The sequence below is a fragment of the Penicillium brevicompactum genome (genome assembly GCF_028827555.1).
Source record: "Penicillium brevicompactum strain IBT 35665 chromosome Unknown utg000003l_segment0_segment0, whole genome shotgun sequence".
NCBI classification, from domain to species: Eukaryota; Fungi; Ascomycota; class Eurotiomycetes; order Eurotiales; family Aspergillaceae; genus Penicillium; species Penicillium brevicompactum.
The window spans coordinates 1,211,890-1,236,426 of NW_026623206.1; the positions used below are offsets into that span (position 1 = coordinate 1,211,890).

The following is a 24,537-nucleotide window of genomic DNA, read 5'->3' on the forward strand; positions in this document are numbered from 1 at the left end:
AAGGTTGGAATGATGTGAAATAATACACCAGGGGTCGTTGGTGACACAAGAAGTCCCGTCGTGAGTCGTGATGGAACATGAAAAAGAGCAAAATCAACATGGGGAAATTCAAGAGAAGAACTTCTTGGCAGCGGCCTTGTCCTTGGCCTCGCGGTCCTTGACAGCCTTCTTGACCTTGGCAATCTCGTTGACGATTCCAGCATCGCCAGGAGCGAACTTCTCGGCTTCCAAGAGATCCTTAAGAGCAGAGTCTTCCTCCTTCAGACCCTCGTGGGCAAGAGCACGGCGGTAGTGTGCCTTGGCCTTATCCGCATCCTTGGCCTGGGCAGCATCAGCAACCTGAAGCGCGTATGTAGCCCACTTCTGAGCGTCGCGGTATTTTTGAAGCTTGTTTCCGAGCAAAGAAGAGTTGGAGTGGAGAGTGAAACGAAGAGCCTTCATCTGGGGGCCAAGCTCCTTGGGGTCCTCATCTGCGGGCTCGGGGAACTCGTTCAAGTAGCGCAGACCCTTCTGGTACTTGTCAAGACCGAGGTTGAGATCGCCGCTCTTGAAAGCAGCGTTACCGTAGCCCTTGAGGTCGGAGGCGATCTTGAAGCAAAGAGGAGCAGTAAGATCCTCGCCCTGGTGGTCCTCAATGAAGTCCTCGTAAGGGTCACCTGTCGCATCCGCGACACGCTTGGCCGCATTTTGGAAGTCGTCGCCGGTGAGCTCGCCGCAGTTCACCACGGTCACATCTTGCACGGGCTTGTCGTTTGTGGTCTTCATGTTCTCGATCTTGCGAACGATGCTCTTGCCGTTGATCACCTCTCCGAAAACAACGTGCTTGCCATCGAGGTGGGGTGTGGGGACGGTGGTAACGAAGAACTGGCTGCCGTTGGTGCCAGGGCCGGAGTTGGCCATGGAGAGCAGGAAGGGGCGGTCATGCTTGAGATCGAAGTTCTCGTCGGGGAACTTTTCGCCGTAGATGGACTCGCCGCCGGTACCGTTGAATGCAGTGAAGTCACCACCCTGGATCATGAACTGCTTAATCACGCGGTGGAAAATTGAGCCTGGAGCGGAGCGGAGGGGTTAGCGAAAGTCCAATGCGAGCGGGGTATGGCAGACGTGCCCTTGAAGGTCAATTCCTTGCCCTGAGTGCCAATGCCCTTCTCTCCGGTACACAGAGCACGGAAGTTGTCGGCAGTCTTAGGGACGACTGGTGTTCACATTAGTCGGATCCATATCGTGAAGAAAATCATGCCGTACCATCGCCGAACTATGATGCGCGCGAACGTTAGCTTTGTGCGCATGTCGAGGTAGGATACCAAACATCCCACGATCGGGAAACTTACCAGCTCGAATGCGACCCGACCAGCATCGGTGTCGCCGATCTTAATGTCAAAGAAGACGCGAGAACCTGTCGTCGTTAGCATGGAGGTCTGCAGATCACCCCGCATTGGACTCACGCTGAGTTGCCATAGCTGATTTGTAGAGAAGCTGTAACAAGGAAGTAAAAGTGTATAAATTATGGAACGAGAGTTGAAGATGAGGGCAGAAAGCAAGATGTTCGCGTTGTGGGGGAGGAAGAGCATTTGGTTCAGGAAGCTTCCATGTGCCTTTAGCCGCCCACTCGGTCACTGCGCCCGCATCACAACTAATTGCAGCCTACGCTGCACTTCGTAATCCGTCCGTACTGCGTACATACATTGGGGTTGCGCATTACACTATGACAGGGGCATTGTTGCGCCTGTCTCCGCCAAAACCCTTTCATATCTTCCTGTGCAGTTCCGACGCCAGGTCTTGCCCCAAATCATTATTGGTACACCCGCCAACACAGACAAGGCCACGAGAATACCAAAAAAAAGGGCTCAACGGAGAAAAAGGTAGCAAAATTGATCGATGAAGAGCAGATTGCCACCACTCATTCGCCAGAGACATCGGGACTTAGGACTCTGCTAAAAATAATGGTTTGCTTTTTAACTAATTGTATGTTTTGAGATATACTGCGTGTATATATAGAAGGGAGGTAGTTTAGTCAACTATGGGGGCCTCTTGTATGTCCCTGAACCGTGTTAAATATGAAATACCTATGTAATAATGGACGAGGAGAGAGAAGGAAAGAGAAGAGAAGTGTAGAATCAACAATTGGACTGGGAAGTACTATCCATGGTTGTACCTAGAAAGGATAGGTGTCAGGTAGTAAACCCTGTCCATAGGATTGGATATAGATATCTCGTCACTTTCCCCTCTCTCTTTCTTCTCCCTGCTATCATTCTATTCACCATCTCTTCCAGTCTACCACGGTGCTCTCATCTAATAGTGTCATGGAGTGGGTGGCCACAGGAGCACCCACAATACTTCTGATCCGACAGCCCGGAGCCTGAGAGTCTACAGGGCAGATGAGAGACAAGACTGATTCAATCGGATTTAATAGGGGGTGAAAGAGAAGAGAACAATCTACTCCGTATGCGAGCGAAGCAAACAAGATCACCTGACCGGTATCGACAACTTCCACTTCAGAACCCTCCAGCCTCATTCTAAGGACGTCCAACAAAGCGATGAATCTTTAAAAAGAATTTGATTGCTATCAAGAAAAAGCACATCGAGACACTCTGCGAACGAAGAAAGGGGGGGAAAAAGCAGAAAACACGCTATCTAAACATCAATCCTATGGCGTGCCCCCCTGGGAAGTCACCACCCAACTACATATTCTCACGCGAAGTTGGTGAAAGAACTCAATGAGGCGATCCGTGCACTCAGCTGGGTCAAATCCTTCGCCAGATCCTTGAAGGAGACAGTGGCGCCCAACTCCTTGCCCAACCACGTCCGGAACTCCATCTCGATCAGCGAATCAACGCCGTTTGTGCGGGCATTGAGCGAATCATCGAACGAATCATCGGAAATATTCAACAAGTCTGCCATCTTGTGTCTGATAGCTTTGATGATGATCTGTGCTGCGTCATTCTGTGTGGCAGCCGCCTGGAGAAGGTCGCGGACACGGGTGACTGACTGAACTTCTCCTGCTCCAATCGCGATTCCAGACTTAGGAATGGCTGGTGGGAGCTGTGAGAACATAGGGTACGAAAGATGAGTGGGTGCTTCTTCGTCGGCGATGCTGAAGGAAGCCGGAGTTCGCAGACCGCACACAAGCTGCGCGGTCTTTTCGGTTAAGTTGGTGTGATAACGACCATCGATCAAATACTCGACCGTCGTCAACACCTCTTCCTCATTTTGCTGGTTGGCAACCTTGAATGTGTGCTTGCCGGCATATTCGGAATTCTCGGCGATGAAACCAATACCCACAACGGCACCAAGATTAACACTTGTACCCTTCATTCCCTTGGAGACACGATAACGGGCCAAGGCATCCTGATAATTGTTACCGGCGTTGTAGTTGGCTTGGCTTCGGTTACCAACGATGCCGGTAATGGAGCTTAGCATCAAGAAGAAGTCGACATCTGGCAGCAGGTTGTGGAGGTTCCAAGATCCAGAGACCTTGGGAGCCAGTGCGGTCTGCCAATCTTGGTGCGTCATGTCATGGAAAGCTCCGTCCCTCAACACGAAACTACACTGAATACATCCCTTGACCGGTGGCAAAGTGCGTTTGATCTCTGTAAAGACTTCAACCAGACGCGCGTTGTCCGAGATGTCACACTGGAAGACATGGCTTGCACAGCCCAACGATTTGAGGTGCGCGATTGTTTTTTGACCTTCTTCAGTCACGGTTGCCGACCGGGAAAAGAAGACAATATGCTTTGCGCCCATTGTAGCCAGTCTCACGGCAATGCTGCGACCAATACCGCCCAGCCCTCCGGCTAGTACGAATGAAGCATTGGCATCTAGCGCGAGAGGGGAGAGAGGAGCTGGCATAGCCGACACAGGATACGAGTCTGGGATGAGCGTGATCTTTCCGATGCTCTTTCCAGTCTGCAACAGTCGCATTCCTTCCTTGAGTTGGCCATAGCCAATGGATTGTGTTGGTCGAGCTTCACGAATGCTCGCTGCTGACCACAACTCCATCAATTCTTTCAAGATATCCTGGCAAATCGCCGGGCGCTCTTCCGCCAGGGCATTCAGGTCAACACCTGCGAATGTGACATTGTTAAGGAATGGAGTCATATCAAGCTTTGATCCGGCTTGGAGATCGAGTTTTCCAATCTCGATGAACCGACCGAACGGTGCGACGCAAGCCCAAGATTCCCTGAGTGCCTCGCCGCTCAGTGAGTTGAGAACGATATCGACACCGCCTGGGGAAATATTCTTGATTCCCCGCGAGAAGCTCAAGTCACGACTGGAGAAGATGTGGCTTTCAGGAATTCCGAAAGTCTCCATTATGAAGTCTTTCTTCTTAATGCTTGACAAAGTCACAAAGATCTCGGCCCCCTTAACCTTTGCGTATTGAATTGCAGCTTGGCCAATACCACCAGCGGCAGCATGAATCAGGATTTTGTCACCGGGGCGAATGCGAGCAATGTGACCCAAGGAATAGATGACTGTTCCATAGATGACTGGCAGTCCTGCAGCGATTTCGAAGCCGAGATTATCAGGAATCTTGATAGCCAGATCCGAATGGATGCGACTGTAGGTGCGCAGTGTGCCCATTCGACCAGGAGATGGGTCTCCCAGACACATGACTCGATCTCCAGCCTTCAGGCCCTTGACAGATGATCCAACATTCTGCACAATACCAGCTGCCTCGTGCCCGAAACCTGGCTGGGCGATTTCTCCCATAGCCACCAACAGATCCTTGAAATTGAGTCCGACAGCACGGACATCCACCTCAATTTCATTGTCTGCCATTGGCTGGTCGATGTAATTCTCATCAGTGTTCCATACAAGGCTATCAACGCCCGGGTGAGGACTAGTCAGTCGCACAGCTCGCCCAATCTGGTCCCATTTGGTAAGAGTTGGCTTTGGCCGCAGCAGCTTTGCATCAATCGCTGTGTTCGCGTCTGTGTTCTTGACAAGATGGTTTGTTTCAATCACTTGGTTCCGAACGCGATACTCGGCATTGGTGTTCTTAGGACCAGTGAGGAACTGGTGTGTGAAGACCCGGAAAATCGCATCCAAATTCTTCTCCGCGGTAGCGGTCGCCTCGCCGTCCAGAGACAAACTGACCAGGTTCAGATTCTCACGATCCTGTTCCCAGCGAATGGTGCGTAACAAGCCTGGTGCCATTTGGAATTCTGGCTGCGCCAGGGGGTCTCCCATCACCCAGAGCAGTGAGCTGCACGAAACAAGCAAGTCCCGAATCTTGGCGAATGTGTTGGCATCCACATTGTTGAGGACCGGCCGGTCGGCCTCCAGGAAGGAGACGCAAGTCTTTTCCGCAACGCTGCCTGTGTCAACCTCGTCGAGCTTGCGAACCGAATGCTTGACACCTGCATCACTGAGCCTTTTGGTGAACAAGCGAGATGTTTCAGATTCAGATTGGATAATGACGAGAACATCCAAGACCGGGGCAGCGGCCTGTGACGACTGCTTGACTGCAGTGGACGCCATCATGGTGTAGTCGGCGAATTCCGCGTAGGAAGAGCTTGAGGCGTCGAGATCGATACCTGAGAACCCAGTCTCCCGCAAAAGTCTGTCGTATACGCTCTTCGCGGCAAAGAGCCCATCTCTTCGGAAGGACTCAGTTGCCTTCCACCAAACAGGCAAGCTGCCGAAAGCAACATTGGCGTGAAGTGACTCCGGTCGGGTTTCATCGAAGGCAAGCAGTCGCCCACCTGGAACGACCAAGGAGTTCAATCGCTCGAAGACTACCTTCATGTCTGGCTCTGTGTGAACAAAGTTGTTGGCAATGATCAAGTCAAAAGAGTCCCGCTCGAAGCCTTGCTCAATGGGGTCGGTTCCCAGGTCAAGGGCTTTGTAAGTCACGGTGCCCTTCCATCCAGCAAGACGCTCCTTGAGTGGGTTTGAGCCACCACCAAACACGGATCCGATCACGTATTTCTCGACGCGCGATGGGTCGTTATCTTGACACAAGCTCTTCAGAACTCGCTCAGCCAAGTCCCCTGTACGACCAGAAACGTCGAGAATGCGCAAACTGCGGTAGCTGCGGCGCAGAGTGTCGAGGTACTGATCAAGCACAGGTGAAATGTTGCCTCGCGACAGATTGGTGTCATCCCAATCGTAAAAGAGGTTGTCCATTTCAAACAGAAGATGTTCAGGCGTGACATCCTTTTTCAAAATGGCCGATATTTGAGAACCCATTCTGATCAGCACTTGTCCATCAAGGGTTTGAGTTTCAACCTCGCGATAAAGTTGCTTTTTCAGGCCAGGATTGCGGGAATAGTTCAGCCATTTCTCCAATGGCACATATGGAACCGAATCAATCGAGATGTTTGCGGCAATACCTCGAAGTAGATTCTGATACTTCTTGTGGTGAGGTTCCAATGCAGATTCATCGAGGCCTCGAATAGCCAGGAGACCATCTGTCGCCAACAGAGTCGAGGCTAGTTGAAGCTTGCTCAACAATTCCAATTGAGCCTGGTAGCTAACGGCAGTGTTCAAAGAAGATGGCACGAGTTTCCAGATGTCATCTTGGGTCAACAAGCCCAGGTCAGGGTGCCAATCAATGGAGTAGGAGGCCTTCTCGTCACTAGCACTCTCATTCCTGCTCTCTGGCTTGAATGGTGCCATCTTGGCCCCAGTCAACGAAAACAACTTCGTATTGACATCCGAAGGCTTCCATGAATGGATGTCAATTTCGAAGCTGTCGTGAAGACCAGGAGAGGCTTCGCATGTGCAACGCAGTGTGGTGTTGGCAGCGGATGATAGGTCCGTCGTCGAAACCCACATCTCTCGAACCGAGCTTGGAACGCAGCCACGGCTCAACATGTTCTTGCCCTTCAGATCAAAGATTGCGGCAAAGGCTGCTTGGAACGCGTTGTCGAGAGTGGTTGGATGGATGAGATGATCATGAGCATACTCCTTCGGCATCCATCGCTTGATATCAGGGACGACAATGTCACCCGTCATCAAACCATCGTCACGACCACTGATCTTGGAATTGAACATTCTCCGGAAGGATTCACCATGGTTGATATCAATATCCCGGAGATGCGCCCAGAGCGGAGCAAAATCAATCGGATCCTTGCACTCGCCCTCCCTGGCTTCCACGAATTTCAACCACTTGGCTTTCTCAACAACCTCTTGGCGAGCAGTATCAATGGGATTGACGGGGGCCTTGTAGTCCGCTGCAATTTTACCGGTGCAATGCTCGACCCATTCTTCGGTAACCTCATCATAAGAGGCAACTTCGAATCTCTTCCAGGAGTTTGAAAGCGTGGTTTTGGAGTCCGCCTCGGGGTAGAACGAAAGGCAAACTTCAATACCCCTCGTTGTGTCTGGAACGACCAACATCGACTTGAAGACAATGTCTTGCAGTTTCATGCCAAGAAGGTCAACATCGTCGCTGATCTGTTTCATGGCCTCCAACGCCATCACGACGTAGCCAGCACCAGGGAAAACATAATCGCCGCCAACCTGAGAGAGTCAGTTTCGAACTTGTTATCGATTGGTTCAAACGGGGTGTACTTACCACATGCTCCTTGAGCCACGGGTTCTCAGAAACGCGAAGGAAGTGTCGCCAGCGCGGACTATTGGGGTTCCAGTCGGCAACGGGGGCTCCAAACAAGTCATGTCGGGGGAACTTGCGAAGACGCGTATTTTTGATCACACGACTCTCATACAGCCCTTGTTCCTCATGGTTGAATGGGTAGCTCGGCAAGTTGACACTCATAGTGGGATTAATGAGGGGGTCGGCTGCTCGATTAACCTTGTCCAAGTCAACATTGGCACCAAGGGCGGCCAGCTGTCCAATGGTCTGAAGCAGAGTGTTCAGGCCGTTGTCCTTTCGAGTGAGAGTAGCAAGGTATGGAATGTCGGCAGATGAGCCGATGATATCCTTTGCTGCACTCTGCATGGCGGGGTGAGGTCCTACTTCCAAGATCACGTCCACACATGCGCCGCGCCCCGAGAGGCCATCACCCCCGACTTCATCGAAGCACATGGATCTGACCGCTTTTGTAAACCTCACAGGGCCAACGATGCTGTCACACCAGTGAGACCCCTTTTCGGGGACACAAGTATCGTCAAGGAGGCAGCCGGTGAGCGTCGAGAACATGTGCACAGTGTGACCAAAGCGTAACAGCCGCTTCGATGGCAAGACTCCCATCAAAGCCATGTAGTCATCTGAGAGAGCCTCCATGTGGGCAGAGTGAGCAGCATGACCGACCTTCAGCTTTCGTGCAAAGATTCCTTGCTCATCGAGAATTTCTTTCAAAGCAACAACCATTGCATCATCACCGGAGACTGTGTGATTGCGGGGGCTGTTATAGCATGCGATCGATAGAGTGCCTCCAGGCATCTTTGCATGGACTTTCTTGAGAAAAAGAAGCAAAGGCTCTTCTTCAAGTCCAACTGCAATCATACCCCCAACGGCGTGTGACTTGCCCCGGAGATGAACAGATCCTCGGTAATAACTCACTTTCCAGGCTGCCTCTCGTGAGATCTTGCCGGCACAATAGGCAGCTCCGATCTCCCCGGAAGAATGACCCGTCACACGATGAGGGATCAGGTTCCAGCTGATGAAGAGGTCAATCAATGCGACTTGGACCGCGCAAGACATAGGGTGCGCCAATGCAGATGTCGACACCTTGGAGTCCTTGGCATCACGACCGAGCTCTTCAATCAGAGACCAATCACTGCCCAGAGATCTGAAATATGCGTCTGCTGCTTCCATCGACTGTCTGAAGACAGGATAAATAAGCAGCTGCTCTCCCATCTTTGCATACTGGGCACCCTGTCCAGTGAGAACAAAGCCAATCCTCAAGGGCGTTCTGGACTTGACCGGCTTTGAGGGAAATTGTGCAAGCTTTTCTTGGACTTCTTGGGCAGAGCTGCACACACCAAAGCTCTTCCAGGGCAATCGAGATCTTTTTTCGGAAAGCGTATAGGCGAGGTCATTCAATGCTTTGGCGTTGAGATCGTGAGATTGTCGAGGCCAGCCGGCGACGTGGTCTCTCACGCCTGAAACCACATTCTTTAATGTTTTCTCGTCAAAGGCCGAGAGAAGCAGGATTTTTGGAACTTGGGAGCTTTCATCTTGATATTCGACACCATTTGCGCCGTTGACACCATTTGCGCCGTTGACACCATTTGCGCCGTTGACACCATTTGCGCCGTTGACACCATTTGCGCCGTTGACACCATTTGCGCCGTTGACACCATTTGCGCCGTTGACACCATTTGCGCCGTTGACACCTTTTGCGCCGTTGATACCGTTCGCGCCGTTGACACCGTTCGTGCCGTTGACGTCATGCCTGCCATTCAGGCCATGTGTTCCATTAATGCCGTTTGTGCCGTTGATCTTTTGTGTACCGTTGATACCGTTGACACCGTTTGTGCCATTGACTGTATGGGTGCCATTTACGCCAGTTGTGCCGTTGGCACCATTAGCGCCGTTTGTGGCCTGGATTTCTGTTGCACTAGCATCATCATGGCCATTTGTCAAAGCTTTGTGTTCATTGTGACGTTCAGTTTCAGTTGTGTATTTTTGGGTGACGTGTGCAACAAGATTTTCAATCTCTTGTTGGGTTGGAACGATTTTTCGAGTCCGGTGAGGCGCAGAGACACCACGTTCTTGAAGGAAGTGGTATGCGTCATCCAGAATGGCGTGTGCGTTTGTTCCACTGATTCCATAGGCGCTGATGGATGATCTTCGGACGGTAGAGGTAGGCCAGGGCATGCATTTTGTGGGGAAGCGAACATTCCAGTCCGCAGGGATCTTTGGGTTGACATCTTTCAATGTCGCATTTGGGGGTATGATACCAGACTCCAAGAGTAGAACAGACTTGATGACACCGGCAATACCAGCAGCACCTTCGAGATGACCGACATTGGGCTTCACCGCGCCAATCCAAAAGGGTGAGTCTCGGTTTTGCGTATCGAATGCAGCTGCAATGGCTGTACATTCAATCAAATCGCCTGCTTGAGTTCCAGTTCCGTGGCTCTCAGCATATGTTGTGTCCTTGAGTTGCAGTCCAGCTGACTTGTAGGTTTGGCGAATTAATGACTCCTGTGCTGTGGGACTAGGGAATGTGAGGCCTGGAGTGTGGCCATCATGGTTGATGCCAGTGCTGCGGATGACTGCTCGGATAGTGTCGCCGTCACGCACGGCAGCGGAAATGGGCTTGAGGATGACGGTTCCGACACCTTCTCCGAATCCGTATCCGTCAGCGCGCTCGTCAAATGCCATTGACTTTCCCTCTGCGCCAAAGAGGCCTGAGTATGACATGGACATCAAATGAGGCAAAAAGCCCATTACGCTCACGCCGCTGACAATGGCCTATACTCAGCATGTCAGCCCGAACTCTTTTCTCTCAAAATCGAAGTGATCGGCGACAAAAATATCCCCGATAGACCGGGGAAGATGAAAATAACAGAAAAGGAAGCTCAATAATTTGTTTGGGGTTGACTCACCATTTCACTTTCTCGTGCGGCAAGGTTTTGTCTTGCCAAGTGAAGAGCAACAAGACTACTGGAGCAAGCTGTGTCGACAGTGAGACTGGCTCCTTGCAAGTTGTAGAACCAGCTGACTCTTCCGGAAATCATTGAGTTTTCAGCACCGGTAGGCTTGTGCTTAAATGAAAGCTCCAAGTCACTGTTGATGCGATCTGCGTGATGCCGGTTGAAGCCACTGACAAAGACCGAAGTGTTTGAGGAAATCACTTCCTCCATTGGAACACCAGCTGTGCGAGTGATGAAGATTACTATCTCCGCTCCGACATTTTGATTCGGGGAATTGAAAGCTCACCATTTTCCAACGCATGGTATACGTTTTCCATCAGGATACGTTGTTGAGGATCAAGACTTTGCACTTCCGTTTTGCTCATTTTGAAAAATGCTGAATCAAAGCCATTGGGGCTCTCTCCAAGAAGGGAAGCACCCTTGGCATAGAACTTCACAAGGGGTCAGCTCAACTCAAACAAGTCATCATGGACTACCAACTGTGCCCCCATGATCTGGGTCTGGGTGATAGAATGCCTTGGCACTGATTCTGTCTTCTGGGATCGGGCGACTGGCCTGTCGAGCTCTCAACAGAAAGTCCCAGAATGCTTCGGCCTCTGTGGCCTCGTCAGCGGCACGGATGGCCAGGCCGATGATAGCCATCGGCTCTGCGCCGGTGCCATTGGAATCACCAAGGACTTGGGTGCCGTTGCCTTGATGTCCAGTTGCGGAAGGAGACATGTTGGAATGTAAAAAGGGGAGAGAGGGGTTAATGGGCTGGAGGAAATAATTTTGAGTACTTCGAGTTGAAGTTACTCTAAGAAGCTAAAGAACAGCCAATATGGCCATGGATGGGTCTTTATATACCGTACCGAGGTACTCAAGCAAACCAATGAGCTAATCTTGGAAACAATTCCCTCTGGTCGGAATATTCGCTATTCTACTGAGTCTGCTAACCCTGCTATAGGTATTGAGGGGCCCAACCCCCTCCACACTAGTGATATTGCTCCACGACGCTCTACATGCATAGATGGGACACCAATCTGTATCTTTCAAATAATAATAATAATATCAATAAAAAATAAATATACAAACAAAAGGGTCCACGGGTTCACAAAATGGAAACTCTGTTACACGCTCGATTGTGACCTGCAACTTTGGAACAGCCCTGGATAGCAGAATTGGCGTGGAAATTGAAAATCCCTCTCTAGAGACACTACAGTAAACATCTTAGCTCTTTCGGGAAGTCAAGGTACAGAGAATGACAGGACGAGAATATATGACCATGGGGTTAGCTGTATTGATCTTTCAGACGCGTTGAAATTTACATACCTGAGACAAGATATGTATGAGTACTGAGATTACTCCGTACAGGAGTAATACGACCCACTTATAGTGACCTGCATGAAGCTCGATCGTTGGTTTCATCTGCAAAGCTGCTGCCCAGGCGCAGAGATTTCGTGATGGTGGCTGGCTAGGTCCAGTCTCAAGTTACGATTAACTGCCTCCGATCTCTTACTTGTTTCGATGTATGATAATCTTCCGTGCAGAAGCCCCCACTCGGGGGAAACCAGCCCCGGTGCGATCGGCAGGGCCCGATCACGATTGATTGCCCAATGAACGCCTTTCTAGATTCACAACACATCCCCTCTAACCAAAGAAGATCGCTCAATTCGTGGTTCACTCGGCCGCAGATTCTTTGGTGTTCACTCCGTGGCGGAATGGAGGACACCTCAAATGTCGGTCAGCGGCGCCACGGGCGCGAGATGTCTTTTTTCCCCCTTTCCAAGACTCGTTTGCTTGCGCAAGACCACCGTCGTAATCGTGCATATGCTGCGGGTGTCAATTGCATCGGCGTCTTGACGGCTGCCAATGACGGAATGGGCACTGCCTTTCCGTATATCCCTCAACGGGTAACTCGCAGGGCTTGGGTGACTTTTACACACAGTGTACTCCATGCATTGGTATATCTACGATGTTGCGCCTAAGGCACACGAAATTGGGTAGCAATATGCACACATACTGTTCATTGAATTCCTCCGGTCTCGGTAGTGAGAGTAATTCGTGAAGCAGGTAGTCCGTAGCCCGATTGATTCCGTGCTCAATGTCTTGAACTTGGACTTTATGCGAGGGGTAGAGTATCCAAAGAAACTGAATAAAGTTGAACTTGCATTTGTACTTGGCTATTGGAATGAGCTCGGCAGTTCATTATTGCTGGAACCACTAAGAACCAACACCTAGAACACGATGCCTCAGACGGAACTTTCTGAGGGAAAACAACATGGAAGGCTGATTTGATTCCTCCCGAGGCCCATGTGAGATGCAAGATCAGGACGAGGATTGAGTGGAAGCGCATTGCGCGGTATAAGGAAGTATATCTTGACCTCCAAGGTTCTAGCTTTGTCTTGGCCGGACTCGGCCTGTCAGGCTCTTGACTTGGACCACAATGTCGTTCCAGAGCTCCAGGTCTTTGTCTGGAGTCTCAATATCATATGAATGGAAGATCAATGCCAGTACTTTCAAAACCATTAAAGTAGCAACGTGCTTTCCAATGCACTCCCTTCCACCCATGCTGAACTGCAGTCACCCTTTTAGTACTCATACGTCTGGAGAGTAGAATGGTGACTTACCGGCAAGCTGTAGTAGTTAACCTTCTTGGCTTCTTCTGGGTCATCTAGCCAACGCTCAGGGCGGAAGTCTCCAGCGTCATGACCGAAATATTCTTCCTTGCGAGATGCGGCACACGGATTGGCACCAATGACTTGCCCAGCGCGGAAATGATAACCTACAAGGTTTGCACCTCCTTGCGGTACTACTCGAGGCATTGTAATGGCAGCAATTGGGTAGAGCCTGAGGACCTCCTTGAGAACAGCCTGTAAGTAAGGCATTCCCTGTACAGCGTCGTGAGAGAGGATACCACGATCAGCAGTCTCTGAGCGCTTCATCTCTGGATCGATCTCATCTCTCAAACGCTGCAAAACAGCAGGCTTCTTGTAGACATGATATATCGATTGAGCCACAAAGGAAGGTGTGAGCTCGGTTCCACCTAGGGCGCCTCCGATTCCAATGCGAACTTCAGTGTTATCCATGCGGTCAGCTTCCTTTTGTCGGAACCAGGTATCCATAAAACAGGCTGTTCCCTTGGTATCTTTGGCGGCTTCTTTTTCGGCAATCTGCTTTTCTGAGAAGCTCCGTACCTCCTTCTCTCGCAAAATATAAGATGGCACAAGGTTCCAAAGAGCTTTGTGCCACTCGGGAATAATACCCACCACACTAGCATAGAACGTGCTTGCTCTGGTAAGTGTCAACAGTCCATTGTTGTCCGCGTCGCTTTCAACGCATCCGAAGCTTTCTCCGAAGATTAACAATGCACTGTTATCCATGCTCCAAAATTTGAGCCAGTGTAGCAAGTCGCAGTCTCTACCGTCCTTCGCTAGTTCATTGAACTTTTTCGAGAGAATGTCAAGACCTTGGTCAATCAAAGACTCCATTTTGATGACTTGAGAAAATGAAAATGAGAAGTGAAACTTCCGACGTAGATCTCTGTGGGCTTTGTTGTTTCGCTCTGACACCAGTGTAACTCCACCTGGGTTTGTGAACGGCGCATATGCCTCAGACTAAACAGAAATGAGATTTCAAGATGTTTTATATCAAAAGGTTGTGGGTTTACCTTTTCAAACGTGGTCCGCGGACCGTAAACCTCTCTCATGATGTCCAAGTCGGAGATGCTGAACTCATCTGGCGCAATTCGCACCACGGATCCTTGGTCTCATTAGCCCTCACAGAATCCAACACAAGCAGAAAGTCTCAGTTTACCATATTGCTCATGAAGTTTCACAATGGTCTCACGAGATTTGCCAGTGAGCATCTGCCGCAAATACCACAGCCGAGTAAACTTTGCCCAGAATGGCCCAGGAATGCTTCTTAGGGGATCTCTGTAGTGCTTGATAACGCTCACTAGGAAAATTCCAGGCACAATGGCTAGCAGCAAAATGCCTGCTGCCACTGTTTTGTTGACATCGAAAATGTTGATGATTGTCATGGCCGACTTTCCTTGGGTGACTAAGATGTTGCTAGCTAGGCAAAGATGAAGGTAAGACCCTGTGGATTGGTCTAATTGTATTTACGTAGACTCTCAGAGAGATGCGTGTCAAAGAAATAATCCGATTTGTAATGCTTTTTTTCGTTGCAGGTGATGGGCACGTAAAGCCTGCATCGGTGCTTGGGTCCGTGCTATATCCACCGGTGGAACTGAAAACCTTGGAACATTGCATCACTTGATTCTTACTTATTTCTTGCTCACGCGGGACAGGTACAGAGGAATTAGATTACTTACCGGCAGGACTAGCCCCACTAGATAGAGGAGAAGACGGACACCTCATCTTGCACCTAGGCGCATCTGACTTCGGAGGACTGTGCTCGTACCACTCCACTCAGCTGCATGGTAACTGTATGATTCAATGCTGTGTTTGTAAATTATTGCCTTGCATAGCTACAATGAGTTGGCAATCTACCAGCCTGTCATCTCATGCCCTCCACTCAGTTGCAGAGATTTGCAGCAAAGCGGGAAAACTTGACTATAACCCATCGAGCAAGTGAGACTTCTAGATTCCGTCACTATGAAGGGCGGCTAAAATATTCCGTGGTGGGAGATGATCTCATCAGTCTTGATTTTACTATGGCTGTAGTCTGCAAATTAGGACCTGACCTGGGTACAGAAGACTCGAAAAGTGATCGATTTTAGCAAAGAGAAGGGAAAAGAGATTGAGAAAGCTAGCTACTGAGCAACCTAGGTCACCTGACAGGGCATTTATAAAAATTCTACTTCATTCAAGGCAAGGACAATAATTGTAAAAGCCAGTCAAAATGCCATCATCATAATCAAAAGTCAGAGATAAGCGTCCGCTCCCCATTTCACGATAGCATCAACGAGGCTGTCAATCTCATCTTCCGTATGGTCGGCATGAATGATGCATCTCACACGCTCTTTGTCTTTTGGGACAACAGGGAAGCCCACCCCGATTGTGAAGAAGCCCGAATCAGTGAGCCAGTTCTCAAGGCTGTGAGAAAGGCCACCTTTGGTAAGGAGAGGAACAATGGGCGAGATGAAGGACATGGACTTCCAGTTTGAAGCGCCAGCTACCCGCAATCTGTCCTTTTTGCATGAAGTATTCCACAGTTCATGGCGGGTGAGCGAACGATAGAATTGGTGCACTCGCTCTTGAAGATTCTCTCTCCTCTAAAAACTTTTTAGTACGATCAACAATACCTGGAAAACAGAAACATACCTTTGCTCCTTCTTCGCTCGCAATAACGTTATAGGACGCCTTGACAGTGGCCATGGTAAGAAATGCGGGAGCGGTGGTGAAAATGAAGTTTCGAGCATAGTTGACCAGAGTGTCCTTTACCACAGGAGGGCATAGCACCGCGGCTTTTGGAATCAATACAGGTGAATGGTTTTTGAGGGTGTGATTACTTACCACCGGTAGCATTGATTCCTTTGCCAAAGGTGTGCACGCGAATTGCAAACTCACTCTCGAGTTCGAGGTCGGAAATGAAACCCCTGCCCTGGGGTCCCATAATTCCATTTGAGTGAGCCTCGTCGACCACCAAAACAGCGTTTTTCAGCGGAAGACATTCCTTGACGCATTGCACGATCTCGGCAGCTGGCGCTATGTCCCCATCCATACTATAAATGGACTCAATTGCGAGGAAAACTGTCTTCTCACCCTTCGCAACTCCAGAATCGGATTCGAGGATTTCAAGCAGAACAGACCTCAGTGATGCAACATCGTTGTGTTGGAACGATTTGACCACCGATGCTCGGCTACCACGCATGCCAACATGAGTACTGGCATGGATTGCACTGTCATGAACAATGATATCATTTTGTCTTGGAAGAACGTTAAATATGGCCACATTGGCGTCATATCCAGAGTTGAACAATAAACATGATTCTGCGTTGTGGAATTCTGCCAGCCACTCTTCCAGCGCGAAAGTGTATGCTGAGGTTCCATCCGCCACGCGGCTGGCACCAGCTCCAATTTTGAAAGCAGGGTTCCGCTGGATCTCATTCAGTGTTTCCTCGCGGTGAATACCAGAGTTCAAAGACAAGAAGTCATTGGATGTGAAATTGACCAGTTCGGAGTACGACTCTGGGGGACGAAGGGTCCAAAGTCTGCCTATGTCCTTTCGCTTATCAATGGATACTTGCAGGCTCTCAGCAAACTGAGTGGGGAAGAACACCATGTTGAATAGGCCGAGATGGATCGAAGGGTGAAGGAGGACTTAGGTATTCCAAGGTTGTCGTGTCTGTTTCAAATCCAAATGAAAAATCTGGTATCCGTGAACCTTGGAAGCGGAAGCAAACACGTCGGCTTATATATTCAAAAATATATTTTCGAAGTAAACGAGGGGGCACTCCACAACGACCGGGTGTGTGCCTTTCCCAATGTGACATGTTCCCACCTAGGCATGTAGGTAGAGCATCGAAGCTACTTTACTAAGTCCCTACATTGGCACGAGTATTCTCAAGTCATAGACAGTTTATCTCATGCCAGATCTCGGTGGCTTCCTTTCGTATCTAAACGTTGAGTACTACTAGCTAGCATGTATGAGCAATATAGTGACTTCACGAGACCAAGGATCAATACCTTTAGCTGTGCGTGCAAGTGAACAGGTACCTCTTAATTGAGTGGAATGTGGCTTTCGGATTTTCATTCGGGTTAGAAGTTACGAGCATGTTGGTTGTTCCGAGATCGTCAAAGCAGTTGTAGAGTTCCGAATCTATGTCTGTGCGAGATGCGGTGTTCTCGATGCCAGCCGCGCAGATCGCGACAAAAAGCAAGGCACACCGTTGCTCTGCAGCTGGCGGATGTCTAGATCCTGCATCACTTAACGCATGCAGTACCAAGTAGCACGAAGCACGGTGCATATATGCAGTCATCTATTACCCCTCACGATGTACTTAGCGCCGGGTATCTCTTCACAGGTAGGGGCCGTGGGGCTTGGGTTGGCGGCAATACATGCGTTTTACATACATGGAATTTTCGCGTCTGTTATGACATACATTACATTACGATCAAATACATCATGTTTGATACGGGGAAATACAAGATCGAAGTAAGACTTGGAGACGCTCTCACAATTGGCAAAAGCGTACGGAGTATTGTCTGTGCCGATCTTGTAACCTTGAGTGCCCAGGAGCTGGAAGCTTATTATGGGGCAAGCGGATAGCAGACAGGCACCCTATCTGTTGCCCATTTTCCAGCCTTAACCAACCTTCTTGCCTCTGCGGCGAGCTTGGTCCTTCGGTTATTTCTCGCGCAATCTTTAAACACTCTGTTCCATCATCAAGAATAACTCAATTGCTCAATTATCTTTCCTAGCCCAATCTTCGGAGACAAACTGTTCGCTGGCTCACCGTCATGGGTGAAGTTGAGAGGTTTGACTTGAGCTTTCATGCGCAAGATGATTCCGATTCATCCAAATTGAATACTGCGCAATGGAAAACAATTCTTGCCAATCACCCGGAAATCGAGTTTGTATGGCTGCAGTTCATGCTATTTGAGGGTACCACTCGAATGAGGATGATACCCGCTGCATACTTTACTAGTATGATGCAGAAGAATCGAAATATCAGCCTTTCATCAGCATATCTCCATGCCCTTCGCAATGATGATATTGCGCCTGGTGCGGCATCCACCGGCGAGATGTATCTGGCACCCGATATATCCACTGCTTCCATGAATTCCAATGAAAGCTCGCGAGTTCGCATCCTTGCAAACATGGTGAACCAAGATCAAACTCCGCGACCCGAATGTATTCGATCAAAGTTGTCCAACCTGTCAGACATACTGTCCCACCTCCACGGATTTTATCTCCTGATTGGATATGAAATCGAGGTCGTCTTCTTTCGAAGGGAGGATAATGAAGGTGCCGAGCCTTTCGTAAACCACAAATGCTCTGCGATGACATTTGAAATGCGTTCATTGTTGCCGATGATAGAAAACATTGTCAGAGGCTTTCATGAAGAGCAAGTTCCTCTTGAACAGTATCACTCAGAGCTTGCTCCTGGGCAATGGGAGTTTGTCCTTGCGCCCCAACAGCCCTTGAAGGCTGTTGATACTCTTGTTCGCGCCCGGGAGATCATCTCCAGGTTGGCAGAGGAGTACGGGTATCGTGCAACCTTACATCCTCGACCTTTTCCTGATAATTGTGGCACGGGAGCCCATGTCCATCTTTCCGTCAACTCTGTTGACTCATTATCGCCCCCCCGAGGCACAATTCTCAGACCCCTTTTTCGCGGGGATTATCGATCATCTTCCATCCCTCATGGCATTTTGTCTCCCCCTAGATGCTTCCTATGGGAGACTGGCGACTGGGATTTGGAGCGGGGGAGAATTCGTGAGTTGGGGATGGCAGAACAAAGAAACTGCCTTGCGTCGCATCACCAATAATCGATTTGAATTGAAGATTCATTGTGGAATGGCAAACCCATACATATCCCTCGCTGCAATCATGGCAGCGGGTCTTGATGGTCTCAGAAAATCACTGCCACTTGTCGCAGGAGACTGTCAAGTCTCTCCCGCCGAGCTGTCAGAAGAGCAGCGCAGCCAGCTTGGCATCAAACCTCTTCCACGTGATATGCAACAAAGTATGAAGTGCCTGGCTCAAGATAACGATCTGCAAAGGGTCTTGGGGGAAAAGTACACGGCCACTTACCTTGATGTGGTTAGGGAGTGGAATAAGCAAGTCGATGAAATGGACGAGACAGCGAGACGAATCACGCTTTTACAGAATTACTAAGCACCCTGGGCATTATCCTGCCCTGGTTTCTTACATATTTTCATCTCAACTGAGTTTTCAAAGTTCATTTTTTTTGAATACATCAAAACATACATGTATAGCTTAAATTCCCACCCCTGCTTGTACTTTCATGGAACATTCTTAGGGGTGCTTGAGTTCTGAACAGGATCAGACCCGAATATGGTTTGAAGCTTGAAGTTGCTCGAGGCTTATGTGTGTAAACGGTTGATCTTCTGACGCAGATATATATCAAACCATCAGACCTAAATAATCATGAGCCAGAATCATAATTTTCTAAATGAATGTATTTAGCTGACTGAGGGATCTGGATGGACTCAAACATGAGTCTTTTCTCGCATTCTGAACGTGTCATTCAATATTAAATTCTAATGAGGTCCCAATTAAATCAAATCACCAGATATTATCTAAGTTGAGGTTTACGCCCGGGCGACTGTCAGCGAGTGCTTAGTCATAATTATAGGTCAACTACAACCTTGGAAGTACTCCGTACGGAGTAACCGATCCGAAGATTAGAAAATTCACGTTTTTAGGGGTGTTTGCGTTGTTTGGGGCCGGCCCAATGATCAACTACACAAAAGCCCCCGGGGGCCAGTTATTGAACACTACCGAAAGAAATATAGATCAGGTGACCAGGTCATGTGACCAAAACTTGAACAGGGTGTAAAGAGGTTTTTCTCAATTTTGAAGGTACGCGCACTTGAAGTACAGAGGATAGCCTTTTGGTGTTTGGAATCCCCACAACTGGTTGGCGAATAATATAGCCTGCCTATTAAAATGTAAGCGCGTGCGGTATGTTTTCGAGATGGTCAAGTATGTGCATACTCTGTATGTGGAATTTTATTATGTAGCACAAGTCTTTGTACAGTATTCCGTACTCCATACTCCATACTTCATACCTGGTTACGTGTACATAAATACACTGACCACGTCAGTAGATCTTCAACATTAAATTCACGCAGGTGGACCAATTGGCGGGGCGGTCCGCTGCCGCCCGTTCCAGAAAAGATTGTCACCTAGGCGATTAGCTCTCATATACTTTGGTCGTCCAAGCGTGTACATAATATGTGATAGTCCTGCAGATGGTGTGTTGTGCAACATCTCCCTGGGTATGTATACGTAGATCTTCATATTAACAGCAACGTGGCGCTTTACAGTACGAGTACATCCGAGCAACATACTGTACAAGGGATTGACTAACTAAACATGGAATGTATACTTGTACTCCGTACGGAGGACTCTACTAAACTATGCATATGCACGTAGGTGGATGGTCTTAATCTAAAATTGGTATGAAATAGTATACACTAGTAATTTATGTACTTACCGTACGGACCTCGGAAATGTTTCAGTACCATTACATACAACTAGTTTACAGTATTCTGGATTTTTTTAATTGCCGCACGACAGTGTAATAGAAAACGGAGTAGAAAATGCACGGTTAATCTCCTGGGGAGAAGAGTAAGAAAAATATCCAATCAAGAACACCGGATTTTCATCCATGGGCGTATGCTTGCTAACTACGTGGGGATCTTATTGTATGATTGTGCAATACTACTGTATCAGGGAGGAATAATAAGTTCATTAAATTGCGAACCCTCGTTGTCAAATTTCGCTTGATTCGCTCGCATGAAACTTCCTGTAAGCTCTGAATACAAGTTTCTCCAAGATCTCCACAGAGCGCACTTTGCAACATTGAAAGTAGATACCAAAGTAACGGTCGCGATCAGCTTATCTCGGCAAATAGAGAGTCACCAAATTACTTGCATGAGAACCTTGGGGCCCGAGCACATGGGGCAACGGGGCAACCTTGGGCTAGATTCAATCTACAGATCGCAGACACCTAGCGTATTATTTCAGTCAGGTTACGACCCACATGGTTCCACCTTACAATCATGGACGATTCAAACCAGGTGGCATCGCAAGGTTCGAGCTTAAGTTTGCGTGCAAATGCTCCAAGGTTTGACCAATATGGGCCGAGTGCTAGTTTCAGGGCCCATGTTGCTGCAGAAATCACAACATCGAGCTCGAATGAGGTTCAGGAAGTACACAACAGGCAGCAGAGCTATGTGGCTGTAGCTATGCACATGTAGAACAATATACCCCTCATCCCACATATACGTAGGTAAGGGCTGGTGTATGCAGTACGATAATGTTTTAGGTATCATATTTAAGAGCAAGAAATGAAATTACCAGGCAGATAACTTTTGTCGCCATAGGCTGCGGGGTGTGCAAGGGCTAATAAAAAAGTTTCAAGAAGCGAGTGAAAATTGTATGTAGTGGATAGGGCCGATGACGTGGCAGCATAGGACATTATAAAGCGCTGCACTTTGTTGGTCAAAAGAGAGCTAGTGGTCAATCTCAGTACACGGAAAATAGCCCGAGGGACACAGTCTCAAAATGAACAACGTCAATTCAAGCTTCAATATGACTGACGCATATGAGTCAACAGAGCATGTTTATTCTTTGGGTATAGGTGGTCTGGTCATACTGGCCATAACCCTACTCTTCAATTTCAGGCAGTCCGATATTCCCGTTATCAACAAACGGAAATGGTACGAATTTGGAACCGAAAAAGCGGTGCACCGATTCAATACAAATGCGACCAATTTAATCAAGGAAGGCATAAAAAAGGTGCTTGATGGGATTTCAATGTGCTGAGGTATAGCAGAAATGTGCTGATTGATGAATACTCTCCAAACTAGACCCAGTCCGCAGCATTCTATCTCTTTGCGGATAACAAGTATCGAATGATATTGGGGCCAAAATATGCCAACATTATTCGTAATGATACTCGAATGAGTTTTCGATGGTGGATTTTTGACGTAAGCATGCCCTGATAGAAGATTGGAGCGGTAGAAGATGATATTCACTGACTGTTAATAGGAGCTTCATGGAAATTTGCCTGGCTTCGAGCCCTTCAAAGAACTCGCACATACTGGAATCATCAATGACATGATAAAAACAAAAATGTCGCATTCTCTGGGTGAGTCGATTATCTTTCTCAATTGAAAGCCAGCTTTGCTAATTTCGCTTTTTGAAGATGCGCTCACAGAGCCAGTGGCATCTGAAACCGTGGCTTCTCTTAAGACAATTTGTACAGAAGAACAAGGTATGAATTGAGTAACGTCCTTCAATCAAGCTTGAAAGGATGAAACTAAAATTAAAAAATCACAAATTAGAATGGCACACGCTTAAGTTGAAACAGGCCATCGCAGCAATTGTCGCCCAGGTGACAGGGCGAGCGTTTCTCGGTCATGACTTCTGCAGGGAGCCAGCTTGGCGAGATGACATCGTGAGATGGTCATATCAGATGATCACAGCTGCCAGAGAGTTACATACTTGGCCGAAGTTCCTACGACCTATCGTTGTGTGGATTTTGCCTTCATGCAAGAAACTTCGGGAGACGGTAGATGTTGCTCGTCGGAACCTTGAACCGGTTATCAAGGAGCGCCATGCAACGATAGCTGCTCGAAAAGAAAAAGGAGAGAGCGGAGAAACAGGTTCATGTGCACTAGATTGGCTGGAGGAGGTTGCTCAAGGGCGTCAGTACGATCCCATTGCCATGCAAATCTGCCTTGCATTTGTTGGCATGGATACAACTGCCGACTTGGTTTTCCACGTTATTTCAGATCTGTCGCAGGATCAAGAACTAATCAACGCGCTCAGGGAAGAGATAAAGTCTACTATGGAGGGCAAAACTTTTACCAAACAGGAGCTGCAAAATTTGAAGCTTTTAGACAGTGTGATCAAGGAAAGTCAAAGATTGCGGCCAACTGGAAAGGGTAAGAACTCCTTTATTCACAGCTCTCGATTGCCAGCCAATAGCTAACTGCTCTCACAGTATCAATGCATCGCATCGCGAATGAGACCTTGAAATTACCGGGTGATATTCATGTGCGCAAGGGGACATACCTTGGAATTTCAACCACCCACATGATGGACTCCTCAGTCTGGCCTGATGGCGAGCACTTTGATGGATACAGATTTCTCAAGCTGCGACAGAACCCAGAAAAAGCCAACACTGCCTTGCTTGTTTCCACAAGTCCTGATCATTTGGGTTTTGGGTATGGCAAGATGGCATGTCCTGGCAGGTTTTTTGTTGCAAACGAATTAAAGATAATTCTTTGCCATTTCCTGATGATGTATGATTTTCAAATTACAGAGCCGTATGAGAAACATTCTGGACTCTACGGCTATATGACATCGCCAAGCTCCGACACTGAAATCACCCTTCGACGGCGGGATGCTTCTTCTGGTGATGCTTGGTGATAAAAGGTTTCTCTCACAGAAGTTTCGCAGCATTCGGATCATTTATTCTTGTGAAAAGGTTACTTGCAGCATGCTTGTGAATTGATTAAATCACATCAAATACTATCTTGTTGTCTCGAAGCATCTCGGATTATGGAATACATCGTTGATTCTTTTCCATCGAAATCGCTCGCCATCGCCTGGTTTTGTTTAGCGGCGATCGCGAGAGACTAATTTTGAAAATGACAGATTCCAGGTGACGGCCTTAGGACCATTCCGTAACCATGGAAAATTATCGAAAAGAAAATCTTGAAATGCAGCGTAGCCTTTGTCTATTCAATGAGCGACATGTGAAGAAATTCAGCTTTCATAGCTAAGCCTAAGTTCGGGGAGAAGGAAGGGGGGAGCGGATTTAGAACCTTACCTACATACTCTGTAAGAAGGGCCGATGTACATACCCGTGGACCCATGGACCAGCTCGTTAATTAGTCATAAGGCATTTTCAGGTACCAGTACTACAAATTTGAGACTAACTCTTTACCGTCTCATACATCGCCTATTTCCCGAAGGATAAAGAGGGGGTGAAGGGAAGAGAAAAGGGGGCTGGGAAAAAAGAGGGGGTGCGCTTTACTCCGTACCCTAGGCCACAGTCACAGTCAGGAGGAACCTTGGAATAATTCGAGTACTTTAATTAATAAGGGGATTGTACGGAGTAATAGTATTTCAGGTATCTCAATTTTCTGCCTGCCAATAATTGACACCTTAGGCCCAAATGATGCCTGACTACTAATTAACGAGCCGGGCCGCTGTAAGCCTGCGTAAGGGGTCCACATGGGCACCCGTCCACGGGTGAATAGCTAAGCCCCGGGCCGCCGCGGGCCTGGCTGCCTGTGGGCCCAGGCTTCTATTTGGAAAAAGATACCGAGAAGAGGAACAGCAGATAGTGTCAGATTCAATGTATTGTACGAG

At 48.4% G+C, this 24,537-nt stretch overlaps 6 protein-coding genes across 6 annotated transcripts; 2 read left to right on the forward strand and 4 right to left on the reverse strand.

Moving 5' to 3' along the window:
* Window positions 1-108: 108 nt before the first annotated feature.
* N7506_004312 (uncharacterized protein) lies at window positions 109-1,458 on the reverse strand (the record flags this gene model as incomplete). The annotated part of the gene is made up of 5 exons (XM_056953606.1): window positions 109-1,049; window positions 1,160-1,195; window positions 1,246-1,255; window positions 1,332-1,396; window positions 1,446-1,458. The coding sequence occupies 5 exons, from the start codon at window positions 1,456-1,458 to the stop codon at window positions 109-111; spliced, it is 1,065 nt and encodes a 354-aa protein (XP_056812495.1).
* Window positions 1,459-2,691: 1,233 nt separating this feature from the next.
* On the reverse strand, window positions 2,692-11,232 carry N7506_004313 (polyketide synthase; the record flags this gene model as incomplete). Its single annotated transcript, XM_056953607.1, has 5 exons — window positions 2,692-7,467; window positions 7,523-10,330; window positions 10,465-10,733; window positions 10,799-10,943; window positions 10,993-11,232. 5 exons carry the CDS (start codon window positions 11,230-11,232, stop codon window positions 2,692-2,694), a joined length of 8,238 nt encoding a protein of 2,745 aa, XP_056812496.1.
* A 1,653-nt stretch (window positions 11,233-12,885) lies between these two features.
* Window positions 12,886-14,533, reverse strand: N7506_004314 (cytochrome P450; the record flags this gene model as incomplete). The annotated part of the gene is given in 4 exon segments (XM_056953608.1): window positions 12,886-13,068; window positions 13,122-14,108; window positions 14,162-14,259; window positions 14,275-14,533. The coding sequence occupies 4 exon segments, from the start codon at window positions 14,531-14,533 to the stop codon at window positions 12,886-12,888; spliced, it is 1,527 nt and encodes a 508-aa protein (XP_056812497.1).
* Window positions 14,534-15,379: 846 nt separating this feature from the next.
* On the reverse strand, window positions 15,380-16,740 carry N7506_004315 (aminotransferase class I/II-fold pyridoxal phosphate-dependent enzyme; the record flags this gene model as incomplete). Its single annotated transcript, XM_056953609.1, has 3 exons — window positions 15,380-15,730; window positions 15,780-15,922; window positions 15,972-16,740. The coding sequence occupies 3 exons, from the start codon at window positions 16,738-16,740 to the stop codon at window positions 15,380-15,382; spliced, it is 1,263 nt and encodes a 420-aa protein (XP_056812498.1).
* Window positions 16,741-17,918: 1,178 nt separating this feature from the next.
* N7506_004316 (glutamine synthetase/guanido kinase) lies at window positions 17,919-19,299 on the forward strand (the record flags this gene model as incomplete). The annotated part of the gene is given in 2 exon segments (XM_056953610.1): window positions 17,919-18,649; window positions 18,660-19,299. The coding sequence occupies 2 exon segments, from the start codon at window positions 17,919-17,921 to the stop codon at window positions 19,297-19,299; spliced, it is 1,371 nt and encodes a 456-aa protein (XP_056812499.1).
* Window positions 19,300-21,717: 2,418 nt separating this feature from the next.
* On the forward strand, window positions 21,718-23,589 carry N7506_004317 (cytochrome P450; the record flags this gene model as incomplete). The annotated part of the gene is made up of 6 exons (XM_056953611.1): window positions 21,718-21,951; window positions 22,023-22,142; window positions 22,204-22,303; window positions 22,361-22,429; window positions 22,500-23,102; window positions 23,162-23,589. 6 exons carry the CDS (start codon window positions 21,718-21,720, stop codon window positions 23,587-23,589), a joined length of 1,554 nt encoding a protein of 517 aa, XP_056812500.1.
* Window positions 23,590-24,537: the final 948 nt, after the last annotated feature.